The sequence below is a fragment of the Cucumis sativus genome, chromosome 1 (genome assembly GCF_000004075.3).
Source record: "Cucumis sativus cultivar 9930 chromosome 1, Cucumber_9930_V3, whole genome shotgun sequence".
NCBI lineage: Eukaryota > Viridiplantae > Streptophyta > Magnoliopsida > Cucurbitales > Cucurbitaceae > Cucumis > Cucumis sativus.
In genome coordinates, this window is record NC_026655.2 from 8,611,426 (window position 1) to 8,632,754 (window position 21,329).

Below are 21,329 nucleotides of genomic sequence, written 5' to 3' on the forward strand. Positions count from 1 at the left end.
GCAGTACAGAGAAAAGTTTGAAGGCAGACTTAGATTTTGTTAATCCGATGGAGGTAGTGGAAAAGGAATAGTGAAGAGTGATAATAATGTTAAAAGTAGTATAAGGAGTAGTAGTAGTAGTAGGGGTAGATAGATATTGTATAGAATAGAGAAAGTAGGTTGAGTGTGATTAGGTTTTGATGCATACATACATATATATTAACATCCCGCTTTTCTCGCTCAAATCTTCTTATTCCTCTATTTATTCTCAACCCCACTTTCTTTCTCTTTTTTTCAAGTGATAATTTAACCACATCTCCCAACCCTAAAAACTTCTCCTTTTTCCTTTCCTTTTATAAAAACCTTACCATTCCCAACTTCTTAATCCCAATTTCCCCCTCCCCCTTTTTTCTCTCTAACTCCATGGATAACCATCGCTCCCCTGTTTTCACTTGGGCCTATTTCTTGCAAGCCAATGTGAGTTTCTCCTCTGTTTTCAATTTCGGTTTTTCATTTCCATTTCCGTTTTCGTTTTCGTTTTCATTTTTGTGCTTTTGGTTTTAACAGAACATTGATGAGTTACGCCATTCACTTTTATGCACAACTCTAGAGCTTGAACAAACTAGAATTGCTGTTCAAGAAGAGCTTAAGAGAAGAGATGATCAAGTTTTTCATCTCAAGAATCTCTTGAATCAAGCCATTAAAGAGAGAGATGAAGCTAATAAAAAATGTGAGAATCTTCTTCTTCACAAACTCTTCTTCAATCAACATTCTGCTCCAATTTCCACCATTGATGACGACCCCACCAAAGCATTTGACTCACAAAATGCTTTCTCTTCCTCCGATTGCGACGAGAGCATCGTATCTGTCTCATCTCCAGTCCCCCCACCGCCGGATATCTCCGATTGGATCTCTGATAAGCCATTGCCGGAAAAGGGTAAGCTCTTACAAGCTGTCATGAAAGCCGGTCCGCTTCTTCAAACTCTGCTTCTCGCTGGACCGCTTCCTCAGTGGAGACATCCTCCGCCGCCGCTTGAATCTTTCCACTTGCCGCCGGTTGCAATTCCACATCCTCCGCCACCGCCGCCGCTGGTACCTGTTCATTCTGAGGCTACTCATTGTGGGATTGTTAACAAGAAGAGGGCTCTGTCTTTGTGTGAGGAATCGGATACGTTACCGGCGACCAAATTCCAAAGGCTTGTTTTTCACTGACTTTCAACCAAAACAACTTAGATTAATCTTACATAATTATATATTAAATTAGAATCAGTCTCAAAAAAAGAAGAAAACACAAAATGGGTCATTTTTTGTGACTTTATTTTGTATAGTTGTTTGTTCTATATATATTACCCCCCAAAACAAAACCCCTAGTTTAGTTAGCTTGGAGTAACTCAAAAAATGGGTTCTCTCTTTCTTTCTTTTTCTTGGCCTCTCCATAGAAATTGTGTGATATGTGACGACATTGATATAGGATGTAGCGTAGCTGATCTGAGAATAGTTGAATTGATTTAAGTATTAGTAAATGTGGAATGTACGGATTTGTAATAGTAGTTTTTTTTTATAAAAAAAATAGTGAAGTTAGAGTGATAGTTTGATTAGGGTTTGGGGGTATTAAGAGAGATTGAGGAGTCTTAAGATGTGTGGGGGAGAGTAGTTGGGGAGGAAAAGCATATGGTCCTACATATCAAGAAGGATCTTTGTTGTTTGTGTGATTTTGTATGGATTTGTATACCAAAAAGATTTAGACCAAGTTTAATTTTATTGTATTAATTCAACTCTCTTTTCTTACTTTCTCTCCCTTTTTCTTTTCATTTATAACTATAAATGTCCTACCAATAATGATGCTCATTTACGATTTTAACCATTATTTATCGGTAAAAATACATTTTTCACTTTCTTTTCCTTTTAAAATTGGTTGATTGTAACATTTAATAAATATCAACCAATAGTTTACCCAATTGTAAGTAATATAGAAAAGTATGAATGAGAATTGGATGTTGGAAGGATTGGGGATTTAATTCATTTTAATAAATGAATATTTGATGTTGATACCTTAAGTTTTAAGGCATGGATTAAGAAGATGGCTTATCCCTCTACAATACAAGAATAGTCTGTATGAACTTAGCCTTAAACAAGTTGAACTTGAACCTATATATGAACTTTGGACCAAACAATCATGAATAACAAGTAAAAACGTTTCTAGTAAAATAGTTAATTTTGATTTTGATTTTATAGATTAATTAGGTAAGATATGTTTTAGAGTGTTTTAGTTGTATATATGATATTGAAACATATTTGTAGCTAACAAAAGAATGGTTTGGTGGTTGGAGGATTGAAACATTATTAGTTACTATCCAACAATGTAAAGTTATATATTGTAATGCAAACATTTTTATTCAATTTTTTAAAAAGAAATACAAAGTACTAAAAAAATTCAAAAGCATCTAAAGTATTTTAGAATACAGCACTTGAAAAGTTTGTTTGAATCAATTGCTTCATTGACAATTACTTTTCAAAATATCAAAATCATTTGTTAAAAAAAAAAAACTAACGTTTATAGTTATAAGTTAGTTTAGGAGTTTATGATTAGACTATTGGAAAGTCTGAAATTAGAAAATAACTTCCAAATTTCAAACACAATTTATTTCCTTGATAATTTTATTAATTTTTAATTGATGTTTAATTTTAGTATTTCCTAATTTGATTCCAATTGAATCATTATTATGTTTTAGAATGTTTAAATTTATCCTAAGAACTAATTTTTTTAGATTCAAATATTTCATTAATTCCTGTAATTAACTTAAATCAACATAAATATTTTTTAAAAAAGGAAAAACTAATTAATATGAGGGAGTGAAGAGGGTAGAGAAGTGGGTGAAGAATGGGTTAATTAATGAATGAATTAATTATTAATTAATTTGTTGAGTATGATGAGAGTGTATGTTGACTAAATTTCTTTTTCTGAAATTATTGCTTTTTGTTTCAAAAGAGAGACTACACCTATTGACCTATTCTCTTCTAATTCCCTTTTTCTATGCCAATTGCTTCCCTCTCTTATCTTCTCAACTATTCATTTCCTTCCTCATTTAATTCCCCTATTAAATCCTTCCTATCTTTTTACAATATCCATCTCATACGTCCAACTTTAAACTTTATCTACAACATTTTCTTCAACTTTCAATTCTTTTTCGTGTGTTATCGATAACTCAAATGGAATAGAATTTGATTGTTCATTTGGTTCGGCTCTCCCTTTATCTAACCTAAATTATAAGACATTAGATTCAATTTTGGTTAATAATTTAGTTTGTTTTAAAGAAATTTGAATGCACCAAAAAAGACTCATTAGATGCACAAGATTAAAAGTCTACAAACTTACTTAATATTTTAGTAGAATATATAAAATATAATAAAAAGTTCATAGGAACAATTTAAAATTTAGTAGGTTTATTATATGTACATCATGAATAAAGTAATTAAAAATATTATATCAATGAGATTTAAGTTTTATTTTGTTTTTCAATGTTTGATTATTTGCATGTTCATTTGTTAGATATTCAATCTATTTGTGATTTACCACATGAAGAGCAAGTTGTTATACTGACTTTTAGAGAGAAAGATCTGAAGTGATTGGGCCATTTGGGCTTAATGATTGGGCCATCAAACTTGGGATTACATCGGGGCTTTGGGCCAATCAAGTTCTGATGTGATGAAGATTACAAATTAAAGAAGTAAACAACAACCCCTATAAATTTCTCCTCTATACCTAAAAATCCACTATTTAATTTCTAATACCACACTCCAATGATTTAGAACGTACTGAATAACTTTGGTCATCTCAATTCTCACATTCTAACTGTTTTAAAAAGCTTCCAAAAAATTATTGGTTAAGAAACTTATGAACCTACCATGTGTATAACAAAAAAAATATTGTTACGTTAATTTAACCTAATTTAATAACCAAAATAACATTACGAAACTTGGAAAATATAGAAAAACCACCTCTAAATAATAATAGGTTTGTTGAAATTACGTCCCACTAATTTTTAATTTAATCAAATAGCTTTATAGTTTGGTAATTGTTGTAATCAATTTACTGTAGTTTGTTAAAATTGTACCATTTTTTTTTATTGAATTTTCATTCTTTAGATATTTAAGTTGAGATTGATATCAAAATTTCAATTTCACAAATATATTGATATGAATTCTAGCGTAGAGTTGATTGAAGATAATTAAATTAAAATTTTAATTGTGTAATCACAATAAATTATCTAATTCAAGAGTAAAAAAATAAATGAAAATTTTAATAATGTAATTGTACCAAATTCATAAGTCTTTTGAAAATAAAAAGATTAAAATTAACAAAAACACATCCGTATAAAAATTATAAATGAAAAAAAATATATTTAAACTTAAATAAATTAATTATAAATGAGAAAAATGTTGGAAAATGGTTTAGGAAGGATTCATAATCCAACCATTTTCCCGAATACCCCATAATTCATTAAAATTATTTATAAAATAAAATATTTCAAATCTCAATAAATACATAAAACTAAATTATATCCCAAACTTTTTAGGTCAAATCAACTTTAGATCTTACTGAAAATTTGGATATGAAAATATTCATCCTATATTTTAACCCTTTTTAATTAGTTCAACAATACATATCAAAATGAAACTATAGAACAATAGTTAAAAAAACACACATGCATTTGCTTGTGGTACCATAGAATTGTCTTTTATTAGAACTCATGATAGTTAATATAGTTTATTAAAGATTGTTAGCATATTGTTAAGTCTGATTTTTTTTTTTCTATTTATGTTATCTTTGATAACCAACCTTTCATGTACATATATCTATAAATTTTTCTCATTGTTCATAAATAATGTGAGTGAAATATTTCTTCTATTCTTTGTTAATACTTTTCCTCCGCTACACGTAGATGTAGCAATACAGAAGTAAACATGTGTGATTGATTCATTTTTTAGGTTTTTATTTGATGTTTGTTTGGCATTTTTGTAAGATGCTAATTAATAGAATAAAATGGGAATGGTGATATAAAGTGTAAGCAATAATTATAGTACATACAAATTTGTTGAACTGATGATGTGATAGGACAACAATGTTTCCATGCATAGATAGATACAAAAAGTGACATAAAAAATTATTTGAACATATGTCATTGCCATGCACATCATACATTACATATTACCTTCAATATATATATGTGTATATGAATTTAAATATATATACAATACATTGTACTTTTCCTATTTTGCTTAAATAATTGAATACTTTTGAATATGTACATGTTAAATATTAAAGGTTGTTTTGTTGTAGAATGAGTGCTATCGCCATGGTTTATGCTTGTTCTGCCTAAGAGTCTTTTTGGCTCAAGATATGGTCCAAATAAGAAGCTCAACCTCAGTCAAGACTGTGAGACTGACCTAGCCAAACATAAAACTAGACTTGATTATTGGTTGAATATGTCATTTAATTATCATAAGACTCAAGTAGAGAACAACCTAAGTCAACTTCTTTACAAATAATATATGAATATAACACTTGAGTTCTACTATCAAGCTCTCTAACTTACATACATTCTCTTGCTCTTTGACGTAAGTATCAAAATGTGTGTGATAAGCACCATACAATTGTGGATTTTTCTTTTTTGTCTTGTTCTTTTCAAATAAATTTAGTGCTTTCTCATATTCAAAATTTGGTATCCGACCCTTTAAATCATATAGATTAATTTATGTCAAATTTTGAATAAAAGATCATTTATATATTATAGAATAAAAAAGGTTGGACAAAATGGTAAAATTTTAGTCAAAACACAAGAAAAAATTTCAAACTTTTTTAAAGAAACCATATGCATTGAAAAACCTATTTCTTAACATTTAGAAACCAAAACGTACCTTTTAATGCATTTTTGTAATTAAGTATAAAATTATTGTTCAAGAAAAAGTGTTGTTTTTTTTAATATATTATTATTGAACATGTGAGGTTGATAGAGTATTCATGTCTTTAACTAATTGAATATTTATAAAAAGAAAAAAAAAAAGAGTTTTTCAAAAATAGATTTATGAAGAAAAAAAAAACAAAATATTTATCCTATGTGTTGTACCAATTTTCTTTCCAAAATTTGTAAAACACTTATAATTCATGTTTTGTTGTGAGAGAATTATAAGTTTTTACCCCTAAACCAATTTAAACTTTAAAATGTTATTTAATTAATTCAAAATTTATGCAATGTTTGACCATGCATTCAATTATTGATAAGATCATCTACTAACCCTAACAAAAAGCAAGAAAATTTTCCTAAAACTCATGATTTTCAACAAGAAATAGTTTATGCAGAAATTAGACTATCAGTTCCTGCCCACATTTGATTTTCAAAGCTCATAATTTTTGCCCAATAATTTTAGTATCATTTTTATTTGATTTTCTATAATAAGCTTCACAATAAAACATGTATATTTCAATCCATTGCAACTATTTATATTCGAGGGTTTTCTTAAAAAAAAAAAAAAATCAAATGAGTGATAATTAACGACGTACTTCCCTCTCTCTTCAGTTTAGAGGTTCGTTTTTTATTCTAAAATTACATCTTGGTAAATAAATAAAATTTTTAGAATAAATTTAGGTACACCCGTTAGGACATACGTTGTAAAATAAATTGATAACGTTTCATTATTTTTACATATGTCACCCTAGATGTAACAGTGTTCATATAGTATTAAATTTACGTTAACCCTATATTGTTTTGATAAAGTTTAATTTGTTTAATTCTAGTTATATTATAATTCAAACGTTTAATTTTAAACCTAAACTTCAAAAGCATTTTAAATATTTTTTCGAGGTTGATTGTTGGAGAGATGTGGCTAGAGAAGGTTGTCAATGATTGGTTGGACAATGATCATTGATGGAGGTGGTGGTCACCCGATTTCAAGTGTTTATTAAGAACTAATTTATTTTCTAAACTCTTTTTTTTTAAGAAAAATCTATTTCAGATGGATGTCAAATGCATTACTTTTCTTTTTCAAAATATTTTTCCTAAGTTAATCATTTGAAAATGAATTCAAAACACACTTGACAGATGAGGTATTAATTAAGAAACTAATAGATAGCTTTGAAGAAATGACATATACATCACTCCACCTTAGATCAGCAAGAATAGGGGTTCTTTTTACGGGTGGTTGCATGAATTGCAAAAAAAACATTATAAAAATAGGATCCATGTCACTATGTTTTATAAATAGTAGAAATGACAAAATTAAAGGTCCAACCCAAAACTAACAATGAGTCTGAAAGGAAAAAGACACTTATGTTCTTATTTCAAATTTTGACGCAATATTTTTTATTTGAAATATTGAAAGACAATTAACATACGATTGACATTTGATTATTATATGATTGACCTAAAAAATAATATTGTAAAGTAATATTGTTCAACTCAATTAATATAGTTAACACATTAAGAAAAAAAAAAGTAATTGACATGTGATTATTATATGATTGAAATGTGATTGACATGTAATTAATATCTAATTATCATATAATTATCTTTTAATTAAATTGACCTAAAAAATATACCAGGTTTAGTAATTGTCTACAAAAGTATTATTGTTCAACTTAATTAATAGGGTATTGTCTTGAATTCCAAAACAACAGATTCCCACAACACCATTCAAAGAGGTTGATTTGTACATGTTCTTACAAGAGTACATTGAGCGGTGAATGCATATTTTAAGTTCTGCCTATAAATAATTAAATTATTGCAATATTAAAAACAGAATTAAAAGATATCACACTAGCAAACAAAAAAAATTGAACGTTGATATCTGATGATAATCATGTGATTGAAATGTAATTAACATCTTATTATCATATGTTTGACATGTGATTGTCTTTTATTATAGTTTGTCTTGATTTGTACATGATTTCCACAACACCATTCAAACCGGCTGATTTCTACATGTTCTTCTATTACGACCAATACCTTTGCAAGGGTACACCTCTTGCACTTGATGTTTGTGTTTGTCCAATTCACCAATTGAAAGGGATCCAATTCACCAATTTCAAGGTCTTCTTGGTGGATGTTTAACGGTTGGAGACAATATAATATCGTTCACTGCTACGATACTTTGTTCATTATGGTTACCAACAGAACGAACAACGCTATTATAAGTTGATGCTAATGTGCTAGCAAAGTAATACTTTGATACAAAAGAATACGGGATTTAAATCAAGAGTGCATGACTACATGATTTTTTTTCTAAATTCTAAATACGACAAGTGCAACTTCTATAATTCAACTTAACCAAAAAGGTTTTACCTTCATCAAGTATATGATGTTCAAACTGACTAATAGGATAAACCTAAAATTAAAAAAGGAAAATAATTAATTCATAGACTTAAATACTACTCAACAAATAATAGCAACACATAGTAATAAAATAGTACTCAAACAGGAATCAAATCAAATAATTGTGATATCTAATAGTATTCTAATAGCAACAATGGATAACAATCAACCAGAAGAAATTTGAAGTGAATTAATTTGAGGTTCATTTTGTATGAACTTAACAAAAGACTTAAAATTCAATCTCTTCTTCCACTAATACACCATTAGTTTGGTAACCTATATAACATTGTTGATCATTCCATTGACTATGATGGAAAATAACTATTTAAAGTTTAACCGTAACTAAAAAATGCTGCAAAAATATAAAATTTAAATTAAAGTATACACAAAATAGTAATCTAACAGTAATTACATAACAATATCATATAGAAATCAGTTGCCAAGGACAAAAATCAAACTAAAATTAGATAGATATCATATGTCAATCAAACTAAAAATTTAAACTATGTACATACCCTTACTTTCATCCGTTTACAAACCGTAAACATAACAACAAACAAAGAAAAAAAAATACATAAAATGTATAGAAGAAAAAAAAATTGCAAATTGAACAAAGAAATTAGACTAAAAAACAACCCATCTCAAGATTAAAGAAAGCCCTAAAAAATCAACCAATAAAAAACAAAATCATACTATAATACCAACCGAGATCAACTAAATAATACAAGAACACATAATCATAAACGGAAAAAGGAGAAGATGATTGTGAGATCAATGTAGAACACAGAAGGAGAAGTTGAAGAAAACCGTACAAGAAATAGCAAAGAAAGGAAAGACCGAAAATTGAAAATTTTGGAAACTGTAAAAGAAGAATCTGAGCAAGAAAAATAAAATTTTCGAAATTCCAATATGGATACGGAAGAAGAAGAAAGGGAAACGAAAGAGAAAAAAGGAAAACGAAAGAAGAAAGAAAGGAAAGCAGCAGAAGAAGAAAGGTAGGGATAGTTTTTAAAATTTGGAAATATTTAATAAAATTAAATATATTAATTAAAATACTGTCATATTTATAATAATTATTAAAAATGAGACAACATCAAACTTGGTTCACATCTAATCCAATTTTTCTTCTTTTTACCAGAAAGACTTTTCGTTCCTAAACTAAGTGTTAGAACCCGACACTCAAATGAATTCTTGTTTATTGCTACTTGCTCTAGGTTCTTGCTCATTTTTCTTGTTCCTCGTTCGAAACAACTATAACTTTTTCTTTGGTTTTTTTTTGTTTAGATTCTTCCTCTCACTTCATCTCATTCTACCTTCTTGCTCTATTTTTTTTTCATTCTTTGACTCATAACTATAACGCCATTTATTTTATATTTTTTTTAGATTCTTCCTCTACCTCTTTCCCTTGCTTCTCTCTTGTAACTATAATTTTGTACTAAGAAAAAAAACCACAAAAGAAGAAGATAAAGAAATGCATGACACATACAAAATGGAAGAAGAAGATGAAGAAGAAGAAAAGGACATTAAAAAAAATGGAAGAATAGGGGGATGACGAGTACTTATAAATCAACAAGAAAGGGAAGAAGAAAATGTTGAAGAAGAAGAAGAATGCACAATACAAAGAAGAAGACAAATGGTTAAAAATCCATATTATCAGAGAAAAACAACAATAATAATAATGATATATTTTTTAAGAATACTTTAATTATATATAGAAAAGCAAAATAGGATTTAAAACAATGTCGTCTATCATAGACTAGACCGATGATATACACATGGACACAAATTTTATTTATTTGATTTCAAAATAGAGATAATATGGATATTTAAAAGCCAAATTGCCAAACTAGAAAAAGTATAATCTCATTTATTAACTGAACTAGAAAAACAACTTGCCATATTCTAAAATCAAAATAATTAATAGTATTTTCTGTAGTAAAACAAATATATTTTGGGATGATGCTATCAATCTCTTGCTTCAAAATTATAGTATCGGAATTCAGAGAAATCACAGTTAGCAATTTCAAATTATTTATTAAGATGGTGGATGAAAATGAAGAGTATTTATAAGTGGAGACAATTATTTGAATCTCTATTGCATTGTGATATTTAAATATTTTAAAAAGGTACTTTATTTTATCATGTTTTTGACTTTCAACCCATGATTTTGTGATAATTTCAAATACATTCTCTCTAATTTTTTTTCATAATTAATTGTGTTTTTAAAAATGTTAAAATTTTAAAATATATGTAAATAAAAACCCACCCGTGGTACTCCAAGACAAATTCCCTTCACATGTTCAATACAATTAATAATACTCCACTTCTAAATATCAAAAACAAAATTAAATCACTTTCACATTAATTACTTTATTTATTTTATTTTATTTGAACATTTTCTCCTTTCCCAATTTGGTGTTTAATTTTGCAACCCTAAACCCCACGGTTTTCAATTTCCAACTTTCCCATTTCCTTTCACTTTTGGATATTATCTGTTCTTTTTAGTTTTTTTTGGCTTCTGCCTTTCGCTTTCTCTATCTCTCTCCCGTTACCCAATGCTCTGACTTTTAGCTCAAAAATCCCATTTTCCTCACTCTCTCACTCTTTATCCTTTCCTATTTCTTCAATATATCTATCATTCTCTCCATTTCCTACCAATTTACTTTCTACTCCTTATACAAATAACAATTTTTCAACTAGAGGGGTATTTATTTCGAGGGTCATCCACCAATTTTTTCACACCATCTTTGATCACCATCATTTCTCCTTCTCTCACCATCGCCTCTGCGATTTCACAGGTACTTCTAACACAGACCACACCTTTGTCAACCAACCTCTAGTGCTATTCATTAACCTTGAATGTTGTTTTAATGAAAGCACTTTTGGTATATATAACAAACCAATACAATTTGTGTATACAAATATTTTTTTTAAATAAAATTTCCTAGCAGAGGATTTTATTTAAATTAAATAAATTTATGATTTTTTTAAAAAACCATTTCAAATATAATTTTTTTTATTATTATTGAGTTATCTTTTCAAAATTGTCTCTCTTCCTTTTGCTTTTTTTTTTTTCAAGTTAGTGAAAGTGACAAAACTTTGTGAAGTTTTATATTTCAAAATATTAATCAAAATATCAAATTATTTTAAGAGAAGTGTAGGGTAAAATTTGATTACTTTTCATGATAAATGTAATGATAAAGAAAAACAATTTAAGAAAATAAAAATTTGAACATCATTAGTCGTATGACAAAATAATTGTATGAAAAAGTTATACAAATTATAAATTAAACTACGTGTTATTTTAATCTATATTATAATAATTCACACAATTTGATATCCAAACACAAACTATTATAAAATCAAATTGTAACAAGATTCATTTCACGCAAACTATAATAATACATAGTTTATTATAATAATCTATCTTGTTGCCTAAATTCACCAATTCTCCAGCTTAGCTAAAAATATATTGTTGGATAATTATTATAAAACTAGCCAAAAGTTTTATTAATTTTTAGACAAAAGAAAACTTCCAATTTCATCCATTTTGAGGGAATGATTACATCAAAGATTACCCTACTCAATTTAGGCTAATCCAAACTACTATGTATGTATATATATAATATATGACATCCTAGAATGCAAATGAACTTAAACAAAGAAAGTCTATGTTTTATAAATGATAATACATGAAAATGAGAACTTTTTTTTTTTTTTTTTGAAGAAAAATCAAAGGTTTGAATCCAAATTGATAACAAACTAACCATGTTTACTTTCCCTTTGGGTTTTATTTTTATTTTATTCTTTTTGTAAGAAACAAAAATAGTAACAAAAAAGCAAAAAAAAAGAAGAAGAAAAAGAAAAGAAATGCAATGTGGATTTAGCTGGAATTGTGGGCAACAATAATCCCTATGGTTAAGGAAAATCTCCACCAATCAATATCGAAATAAACCATATTATACTGATTTATATTTCACAACAAAAAAACTCAAAACTGATCTAACTATTTAATCTCTCACACTCTCTTCCTCTTTCCCCGAAAACCAACATTCAATACCAAAAATTCCTCCATCCTCATCCACAAAATGGTTGCACAACTACCCCCCAGATCCGACGCCGGCCACTCCTGCCGTCCACTCCAATTCCCTTTGCAGGTCATCACCGGTCGCTGGTTCACCGTCTTCGCTACATTTTTAATCATGGCTGGCGCCGGTGCTACCTATCTCTTCGGTGTCTACTCCAAACAGATCAAATCCGCACTTGGGTATGATCAAACTACTTTGAATCTGATGGGCTTTTTCAAAGATCTGGGTGCTAACGTCGGCGTGTTGTCTGGTTTAGTGGCGGAGGTTACGCCCACTTGGTTCGTTCTTCTTCTTGGCTCCGCCTTGAACTTCACCGGCTACTTCATGATTTGGCTTGCCGTCAGCGGCAGAATCGCCAAGCCCAAAGTCTGGCAAATGTGTCTCTACATTTGTGTTGGAGCTAATTCCCAGAATTTTGCTAATACCGGCGCTTTGGTTACTTGTATCCAGAATTTTCCCGAGAGTCGCGGCGCTATGATGGGTCTTTTGAAGGGTTTCACAGGGCTTAGCGGCGCTATTCTCACGGAGATTTATAGGGCCGTTTACGCCGACGATGCCACGGCGTTGATTCTACTTATTGGGTGGCTTCCGGCGGCGATTTCCGTCGTTTTTGTTTTCACCATTCGGAGGCTTAGATCAGAGAGACAACCGAATGAGAAGAGGGTTTTTTACCATTTCCTTTACATCTCAATTGGGCTAGCGGTTTTCATCATGATTATGAATATTGTTCAGAAGAAAGTTCAATTCAATCATACAGCTTATGCTTCAAGTGCTACCGTGATCTGCGTTTTTCTGTTTCTTCCTCTGTTAGTTGTGATCCGTGAAGAACTTCGTATCTGGAATACAAAGAAATCTACCTCAGTTCCAATCGAAAGCCCACAACCAAAACCAATCGATGAACCCAAAATCATAACAGAAGAATCAAAACAAATCACTGAGATCCAAAAACAAAACCTAGCAACACCACCACCAGAGTCCTGTTTCTCCAACATTTGTCAAAAACCACCCAGAGGAGACGATTACACAATCCTTCAAGCACTTCTCAGCATCGATATGTTCGTTCTATTCGTCGCAACATTCTGTGGATTAGGTACAAGCTTAACCGCAGTTGACAATTTAGGACAAATCGGTGAATCACTCGGCTACCCATTAAAAACAGTAAGCTCATTCGTTTCGTTAGTAAGCATTTGGAATTACTTCGGCAGAATATTCGCCGGATTCGTTTCCGAATCCCTTCTCGCAAGATTCAAATTCCCAAGACCACTAATGATGACATTAGTTCTTCTCCTCTCTTGCGTCGGCCAACTCTTAATCGCATTCCCAGTTCCGGGTTCTGTCTACATAGCTTCAGTAATAATCGGATTCTCCTTCGGCGCACAGCTTCCACTGCTTTTCGCCATAATCTCTGAACTCTTTGGACTGAAATATTTCTCCACTTTATTCAATTGTGGGCAAATAGCAAGCCCATTGGGATCGTACATTCTGAATGTGAAGGTGGCGGGAATGTTGTACGATATGGAAGCTTTGAAGCAGTTGAAGGAAAAGGGGTTGGATAGATCGGCGGTGAAGGAATTGATATGTATGGGGAAGCAATGTTACAGGAAATCATTTTCAATAACGGCGATTGTTACGTTTGTTGGAGCAATGGTTTCGTTGGTATTGGTGATGAGAACGAGGGAGTTTTACAAAGGGGATATTTACAAAAAGTTCAGGGAAGAAGAAATGAAGAAAGAGGAGATGGTCATCAACGGCGGAGGAGAAGTTACTGCTCGGGAATCTAAGTGAGAGAAAGATTCTCTAATTGGGCTCTCCCCCCTAATTGGGCCGGCCCATTACTTACAACATAGTTAGTTGGCCTTTTAGTTTTTTTTTTAAAAATTATAAATATAATTTGTAGGTTTGAGTTAATTTTTATGGTTTGGATATATTTATTATTTCCATTCTGGTGGTATCTTTTATCTTCTCCTATTACTTTAATAAATTTACAAGAAATTGAGATAGAGGGAAATAAAGAAACCTCACAATACATTATACTTATACTCTTATGGATCATAACATATATATCTCATATGGAATATATGAATGGAATAATACTCCCTTTTTATTTATACTATCTTCCATGTTTGTTTGTTTTTTTTTTTCTTTCAAAAACGTAGTATTGGATATTCCAAAATTGAAGTTTGTTTTAAGGTAAAATTATATTATAAAACAAAATAAATAAGATTGGGTATAGATGAATTACACGTGGATTAATTTCTATTTGGAAGTAAAATTTAAAAATTTTCTATGTTAGTATGAATAAGCCCTCTGGCATGGGATACAAATGGAAGACAACCCTACTTATTTTCTTTCTAAAGTCTTAAGTCCCCATTCACATAACATTTTGTTTTTTAAGAAAAATAATAATAATACAAAGTAATAATAATCTAAATTTTATTATATAACAATCAGTTTATTTTTTAGTGAATTTAGTAATCATCCCATCATTGAATTAGGGTAGGTAGGTATGCACTAAGGTCTGATTTTAATTTTTAAACTAATAAGATACAAGAAAGAATAGACCTTGTATAGTTTTAGTTAGGGAGATTTAACATTTTAATCATATCTTTTGAAAAATTATTTGAATGAAATTAAAAATTAAGTTGACAAATTGAAGAATCTCTATAGTAGAAACCAGCACAAAAATGATATCCTTAACAAATCTCTAAACATCCTATGCTTTAGGTTGTGTGTGGAAGTGTTTTACTTTTGAAAATACTTTGCATGCTTATGATCATATAATTTCCTCTTGAGATTATTCTATGGTCATATTCCAATAAATGTATTCGTGGACACCTAATTCATGTACCATGTCAAATTACATTATTTAAAAATCTCAATTTCATAACACGAACTAGGCAACTATATATATATATAAGATCAAATTTCAAATCCGTTACTAAACATCACACATTTGAAAAGATTGAAAATAAGAACAATGTTTGTAATAACATAACTCTATGATCAAATATCTAAATCGATTACTAAACACCACATCTTTCAAAATATCGAAAACAATAACATCAACTCCCATTTTTAGAAAATTTTTTTTGGGAGTCACTAACAAAACACACATCCTGAAGTAATTTTTATTTCTCAATTTGACTTGACTCTTGCCAATCATGAAAACTCATCTTCATCAACTTTCTCCTTCTTTTTTTTTTTTGTTAGGGTACAACCATACAATAATAACAACATACTATGTATATATAATTGTTAGCCACATTATAACAGTCTCCTCAAATAATTTTGGAGGACCTTTTTATCTTTTCATTTTACTAAAAATTCAAAAAACAAACTAATGATGACTTAATTATCATAATGTGTTTTCTTAGTTCAATGGTGATAGGTAGAGGGTTTAGCCCTACACAACTTTAACCATAGAAAATAGATTTATCCACTAAATTGAAATTTTAATACAACTTTTCATGTTCTTTTTACTTTTTTACTTAACAAATGATAATATACTTTATTTTAAAAATTATTAATTACTATATAACTATGAAACCATCCATCTCTCACTTTTATCCTTCATTCTTGAATTTCAAAAGAAATAAAAAGCTCACAAACTAAAGTATAGAAACAAAAATATATATCATAAATTTGAAATTGAAGGACTATGGAATATTTGATAAAATAACCAAATCCCATGAATATATATTCTAAAACAAAAGAGAATAACAATAAATATAAAACACTGAATCCATTAGTTAAAAATTAGCATCATCTTCATAAGGTTTGAGATGGATTAAGATAAACAACAAAAAAACTAGTTGTTAAGGAGAGGAAGTTTGCATTTTGTTTTAGCTTAAAAAATCATTTTCCATCGTTAAATTCCAAGGAAGGTTGAGTTGTCTAAAAATTCTGGTACTTGAACTGTAGAACTGAATTGCTTTTATTAAAGAAGCAAATTAAAAAGAAACTCATTAATTAACAATCTTCTCCATATCATTCCCTTCACCAAATTCATATAGCAAAACTACACAATGGAAGAAAGAAAAAATTGGAGGTTTGTGAAACAAGTTGTGGAAGGACGATGGTTTACCATATTTGCATCGTTTCTTGTCATGATTGGCTGCGGTTCACCTTACTTGTTTGGAACATACTCCAAACTTTTGAAGACCAAATTTAATTACAATCAAACTCAACTCAACACCTTAGGCTTTGCTAAAGACCTCGGTTCTAACCTTGGAGTTTTTGCCGGACTTTTTGCCGAGGTTGCTCCCCCATGGTTGCTTTTCCTTATAGGCTTAACCCTAAACTTCTTCAGCTACTTCATGATATGGCTCTCTGTTACTGACTATGTTCCAAAGCCTGAACTGTGGCTAATGTTTTTTTACATCTACATTTCAGCTAATGCACAAAACTTTCCCAACACCGTTGTTATGGTCACAAATGTTAGAAACTTTCCTGATCAAAGAGGCATTATTTTAGGCCTTCTCAAGGGCTTCGTGGGCCTTGGTGGAGCCATTTTTACTCAGATCTATTATAGCATTTATGGTAACTTAGATCCTAGCCATCTTGTTCTTCTTCTTTCATGGCTACCCTCCACTGTATATTTCTTGGTTTTTCTTTCAATTAGAATCATCCAAGCTCCCAAGTACCCCCATGAACGCAAAGTGTTTTACCACTTTCTTTACATAGCCATAACAATAGCAATTTTCATCTTGTTTCTCACCATAACACAACGAAACACCGTCTTCTCTCACGGTAACTACATCGGTGGAGTCGTTGTCATTGTCGTCTTAATCTCTCTCCCTCTTTTAATCGCAATTAAAGAAGAGTTTTTTCTCTTCAAACTCAACCAACAAACCAAAGATCCTTCAGTTGTTTCAATTCCTGTTCAAAAACTCGAGGAAATTCCCGAAACTTCTTTGCCATTGTCTCTGTCGAACAATTTATCTAACCCCCAAAGAGGGGAAGATTTCAGTATCTTGCAAGCTTTGTTTAGCATAGATATGACACTTATTTTCATAGCAACAATTTCAGCTTGTGGTTCATCGGTTGCTGCCATTGACAATCTTGGCCAGATCGCCGAGTCACTTGACTATCCGCCACAATCCGTAAGCGTCTTTGTTTCATGGATTTCCATTTTCAATTTCTTCGGTCGGGTTTGCTCCGGTTTTGTCTCTGAATATTTTATGTCCAAACACAAATTACCTCGTCCTCTTTTCTTTGGCCTTAGCCAGCTTCTTACCTGCATTGGATTGCTCTTCATTGCCTTTCCTCATGCAAAATCAGTGTATGTAGCTTCATTGATTATTGGGTTTGGATTTGGAGCTCAAACTCCATTGCTATTTACCTTAATCTCTGATCTCTTTGGCCTAAAACATTTCTCCACACTTCTCAATTGTGGGCAATTGGCAGTCCCATTTGGATCTTATCTAATGAATGTTCATGTAGTAGGGAGGTTTTATGATATGGAAGCAATTAGAATTGGTAATGTGAAGAACGGGAAGGGTTTAACTTGCAAGGGAGCTCATTGTTTCAGTGAATCTTTCATAATTTTGGTTGGAGTGACAACGTTTGGTGCCATGGCTTCGTTTGTGTTGGCTTATAGGACTCGAGAGTTTTATAAAGGGGATATATATAAGAGATATAGAGATGAGCAAATGTGGGTTAAACTAAAGGACGATCAACACACAAAGAAAGTTGATGATGGAAGCAAATAAGAGAAAGACGTTCTTTAGAACCTTGTAGTTTCATTTAAACCATTTGTTGGTTATTTGTATATGTTTCATTTGTTTTTTTTTTTTGCAAGATTGTTTGAAAATGTGACACCTTCATTATTAAGAAAAATACTCTTGCGTCTATTTGTAGCCATCCACAATGTCACAAAAAAATATTTATGGAGCAGAATACCAAACAATAAAACAAAGAAAAAAATAACACACGGATTGTTGTACCACATGACAATTGAGTTTAACCACGTTTATTGTTTGGAGGATTACTCAACGAAAAGAAATTTATTAAAGAGTTAGGATGAAACCGTATTTGATATTTTCTTTACACGTGTTTTTCTAAACTCTAATAGTACCAACTCACACGTGTGTCTAACTCAATGGTAATAAAATAATTTAAAATTGAAAAAATGAGCAAACCGATCATATTAAGCCCTATCACGGAGATTGGATTGTAAGAGATTTAAAACACGAAAATCTTTTAATATAGCCAAATCTTTTAATAAAATTAAGTCATATCACATCTATTTAGTATATGGTAAATATGACAAAATTTATTAATAATCTTAGACAAATAAAGGATGATGTTAATTTATTTTTATAAATACCAAAATTACCCCTTTCCTACCCCCAACCTAATGGAATTGGAATAATGCAATTAATCTTTCAAAATACAATTAAACTATAATCTCTTATGCAATTAACTACAAAATTTATCTTCTTCCTTTTTCAATTCTTAGTTTTAATTATGTTTTTTTAGTATAAAAATATAACACATTTTAGTTCTTAATTAAAAAAAATATCATTAAGGTACTTTTTACAAGATTGGTTGGAAGCCTTATAATTCTGTTTATTATTGATTATTAATCATTAGTGTACTGTTTATAATAAATAGCTATTATATTAAAAAGTGGAAGGTAAATTAATAATAGAAAATTTGCACTAGACATCAAAATCTTTCAATAAAATTAAGTCTATATCACCTCTCTATTTAGTATAATATGGTAAAAAATATTAATAATATTGGATAAATAAAAAATGATAATTTATTTTTATAGATATCAAAGTTACACTCTTTCCTTCCTCCTAATCTTATCAGATAAAAAAGATACACTTTCTCTACGTGCTTGAACAACTCCTTGGAATCGAAATAAGGATTGGAAGCAACAGTAGACTGAGCTTCTTGTATTGTTTTCTTAGTATGTTGGTGTGAGCGAATGACTCCACTTGAAGAATCTAGTATCAATTGTCTAGAGAGTTGGCGATGTACAAATCAAAGAATCTGAAAGGAAGTGAGCATTTCGGTGGGGCCGTTAAGGTTTGGATCAAGGTGATGGGCTCGCTTGGTGTACTTAAGAGCATACTTGAGATTGAAATCTTTGAACCTCTTCTCTGCCAGTCCTCTAAGACTTCAAGCTTCTGATTTCTTTTCTGTTACTCTATTCATATTGGCAGAGCAGCGACAACGATTGCAGAGGAGGAAGTTCTTAATCGGATCTTGCTTATTTCATAATACAAATGAGGAAAAAGAGAGAGGTATCACGTGGAGCTCTAATCCACTTTATTGGAATAGAAAAATTCGTGATAATCAGAAAGTAATTAGGTAACATTTGGAATGTAATTATATGAAAATTAGAATGCAATCAAATTAAATGATTATTTTAAAAGGCTAACTAAAATAGAAAAAATAAAATAAAAAGTAGAATGTAACAATCATATGGTAATCAAATGTCTATTTCAAAAGAACTAATCAAATAACAATCAAAAGGTAATCAAGTGATACTATCTCAGAATTTTGTCATTGTGGTTAAGCTTCCAATGGTCATTTTTCATAGTAGCAATATGAGATTATTGATAATGTTATGTAGATTAAAAAATGAAGAATAATTAGAAACTACATAGAAATTTACAAAAAAAAAAAAATAATAAAGTAAGGTAATTAGATGAAAATCATAATGTAATAGAAAAAATCTTTAGCAATTAAAAAAAAAATGGAAGGTAATCATATTGTAATATGATAATAATCAGAAGCTACTTAATAATGGATAAAAGGTGGAAGATAATGAGATGATTATCGATAAACTACTTAGTAATTATAAAAAAGAAGAAAGATTAGTAGATAGTAAATGATATCATATTAAATTAAGTAATAATGAGATGATAAATCAAAATTATCAACAATTAGATAATAATGTACACCAAATAACAATAAGATAATAACGATTAGGGGTCATTTGACGCGCAACTTTGGAATCAAATATTTGAAAATTAAATGACTGTGGGCTTATTTGATAGAGTTATGATGCTTGGAAATTACAAATGCATGTGTTTGGGGTGTAGGAATTAGTAATTAGGATTTCTAATGTTTGTGTTTGGGGTGTTGGTTTTGAATTCCCAGACTTAGCTAATCTTTTTTTTTTACCCATTGTACATCCTAAACTTATCATGTATAAAATTTTTAATTGATTTTTTAAAATATTTTGTACCTATAATTCAATTTCATGATTTATTAATTTTTAGGATTTTTTTAAAAAATAATGTGTTTTGCGTAAATATTTTAAAAAATAGGATTGTTTAATAAGAAATTATAAGAATAACGTTGTTTTCAAAACTATTCTAAAAAATAAGTGTTTTTTTAAAATTGGATGAAGTTTACAAAAATTTCAGCTAAGCAAAACATTAAAAAGCGTCTAATAGCTAAGTTTCAAAATAAGCATAACAAAAGGGTCATCCAAACGTAAAGTTAAGTAGAGTTATATGATAGTTATATTTTGTCAATTAACATTGGTCTTTAAATCATAAAACATATGGCTCGGTTCTATAAAGGGTTAGACGAGGAGAAGATGGGGCTTGAAAAATTGGGGAAATTGCTGGACCAAAATCGATACGGATTGAAGCGCAATGCTGGGTCGGATAGTCTACTGACAGCTTCTTCACATTTAGAATGATACAAAGCTTTGATTTGGATTCCAAGATATCAAGATTTATCATCACATTTGGTTCAAATCCCTTATGGCGTCGCCCCGCGTTTGCTCCAATTTCTTACGCCATCCCATTTGCTCCAATTTCTTCTTACATTACGTATCACTCATTTATTAGTGTAATTTGTAAGAATCTTTTTTTTTTTTTAGTGTAATTCATTCTGTTTAATGGAATAGATTAAAAAACAAGCA

At 30.0% G+C, this 21,329-nt stretch overlaps 3 protein-coding genes across 3 annotated transcripts; all 3 read left to right on the forward strand.

Annotated features, from left to right (window-relative positions):
• Positions 1–245: 245 nt before the first annotated feature.
• Positions 246–1,767, forward strand: LOC101217529 (formin-3). The gene is made up of 2 exons (XM_004147231.3): positions 246–456; positions 547–1,767. The coding sequence occupies exons 1-2, from the start codon at positions 403–405 to the stop codon at positions 1,189–1,191; spliced, it is 699 nt and encodes a 232-aa protein (XP_004147279.1). The 5' UTR covers positions 246–402; the 3' UTR covers positions 1,192–1,767.
• Positions 1,768–12,245: 10,478 nt separating this feature from the next.
• Positions 12,246–14,542, forward strand: LOC101217765 (protein NUCLEAR FUSION DEFECTIVE 4). Its single transcript, XM_004147232.3, has one exon. It carries the CDS (start codon positions 12,437–12,439, stop codon positions 14,219–14,221), a length of 1,785 nt encoding a protein of 594 aa, XP_004147280.1. The 5' UTR covers positions 12,246–12,436; the 3' UTR covers positions 14,222–14,542.
• A 1,919-nt stretch (positions 14,543–16,461) lies between these two features.
• On the forward strand, positions 16,462–18,147 carry LOC101205122 (uncharacterized membrane protein YMR155W). Its single transcript, XM_004147264.1, has one exon. It carries the CDS (start codon positions 16,462–16,464, stop codon positions 18,145–18,147), a length of 1,686 nt encoding a protein of 561 aa, XP_004147312.1.
• Positions 18,148–21,329: the final 3,182 nt, after the last annotated feature.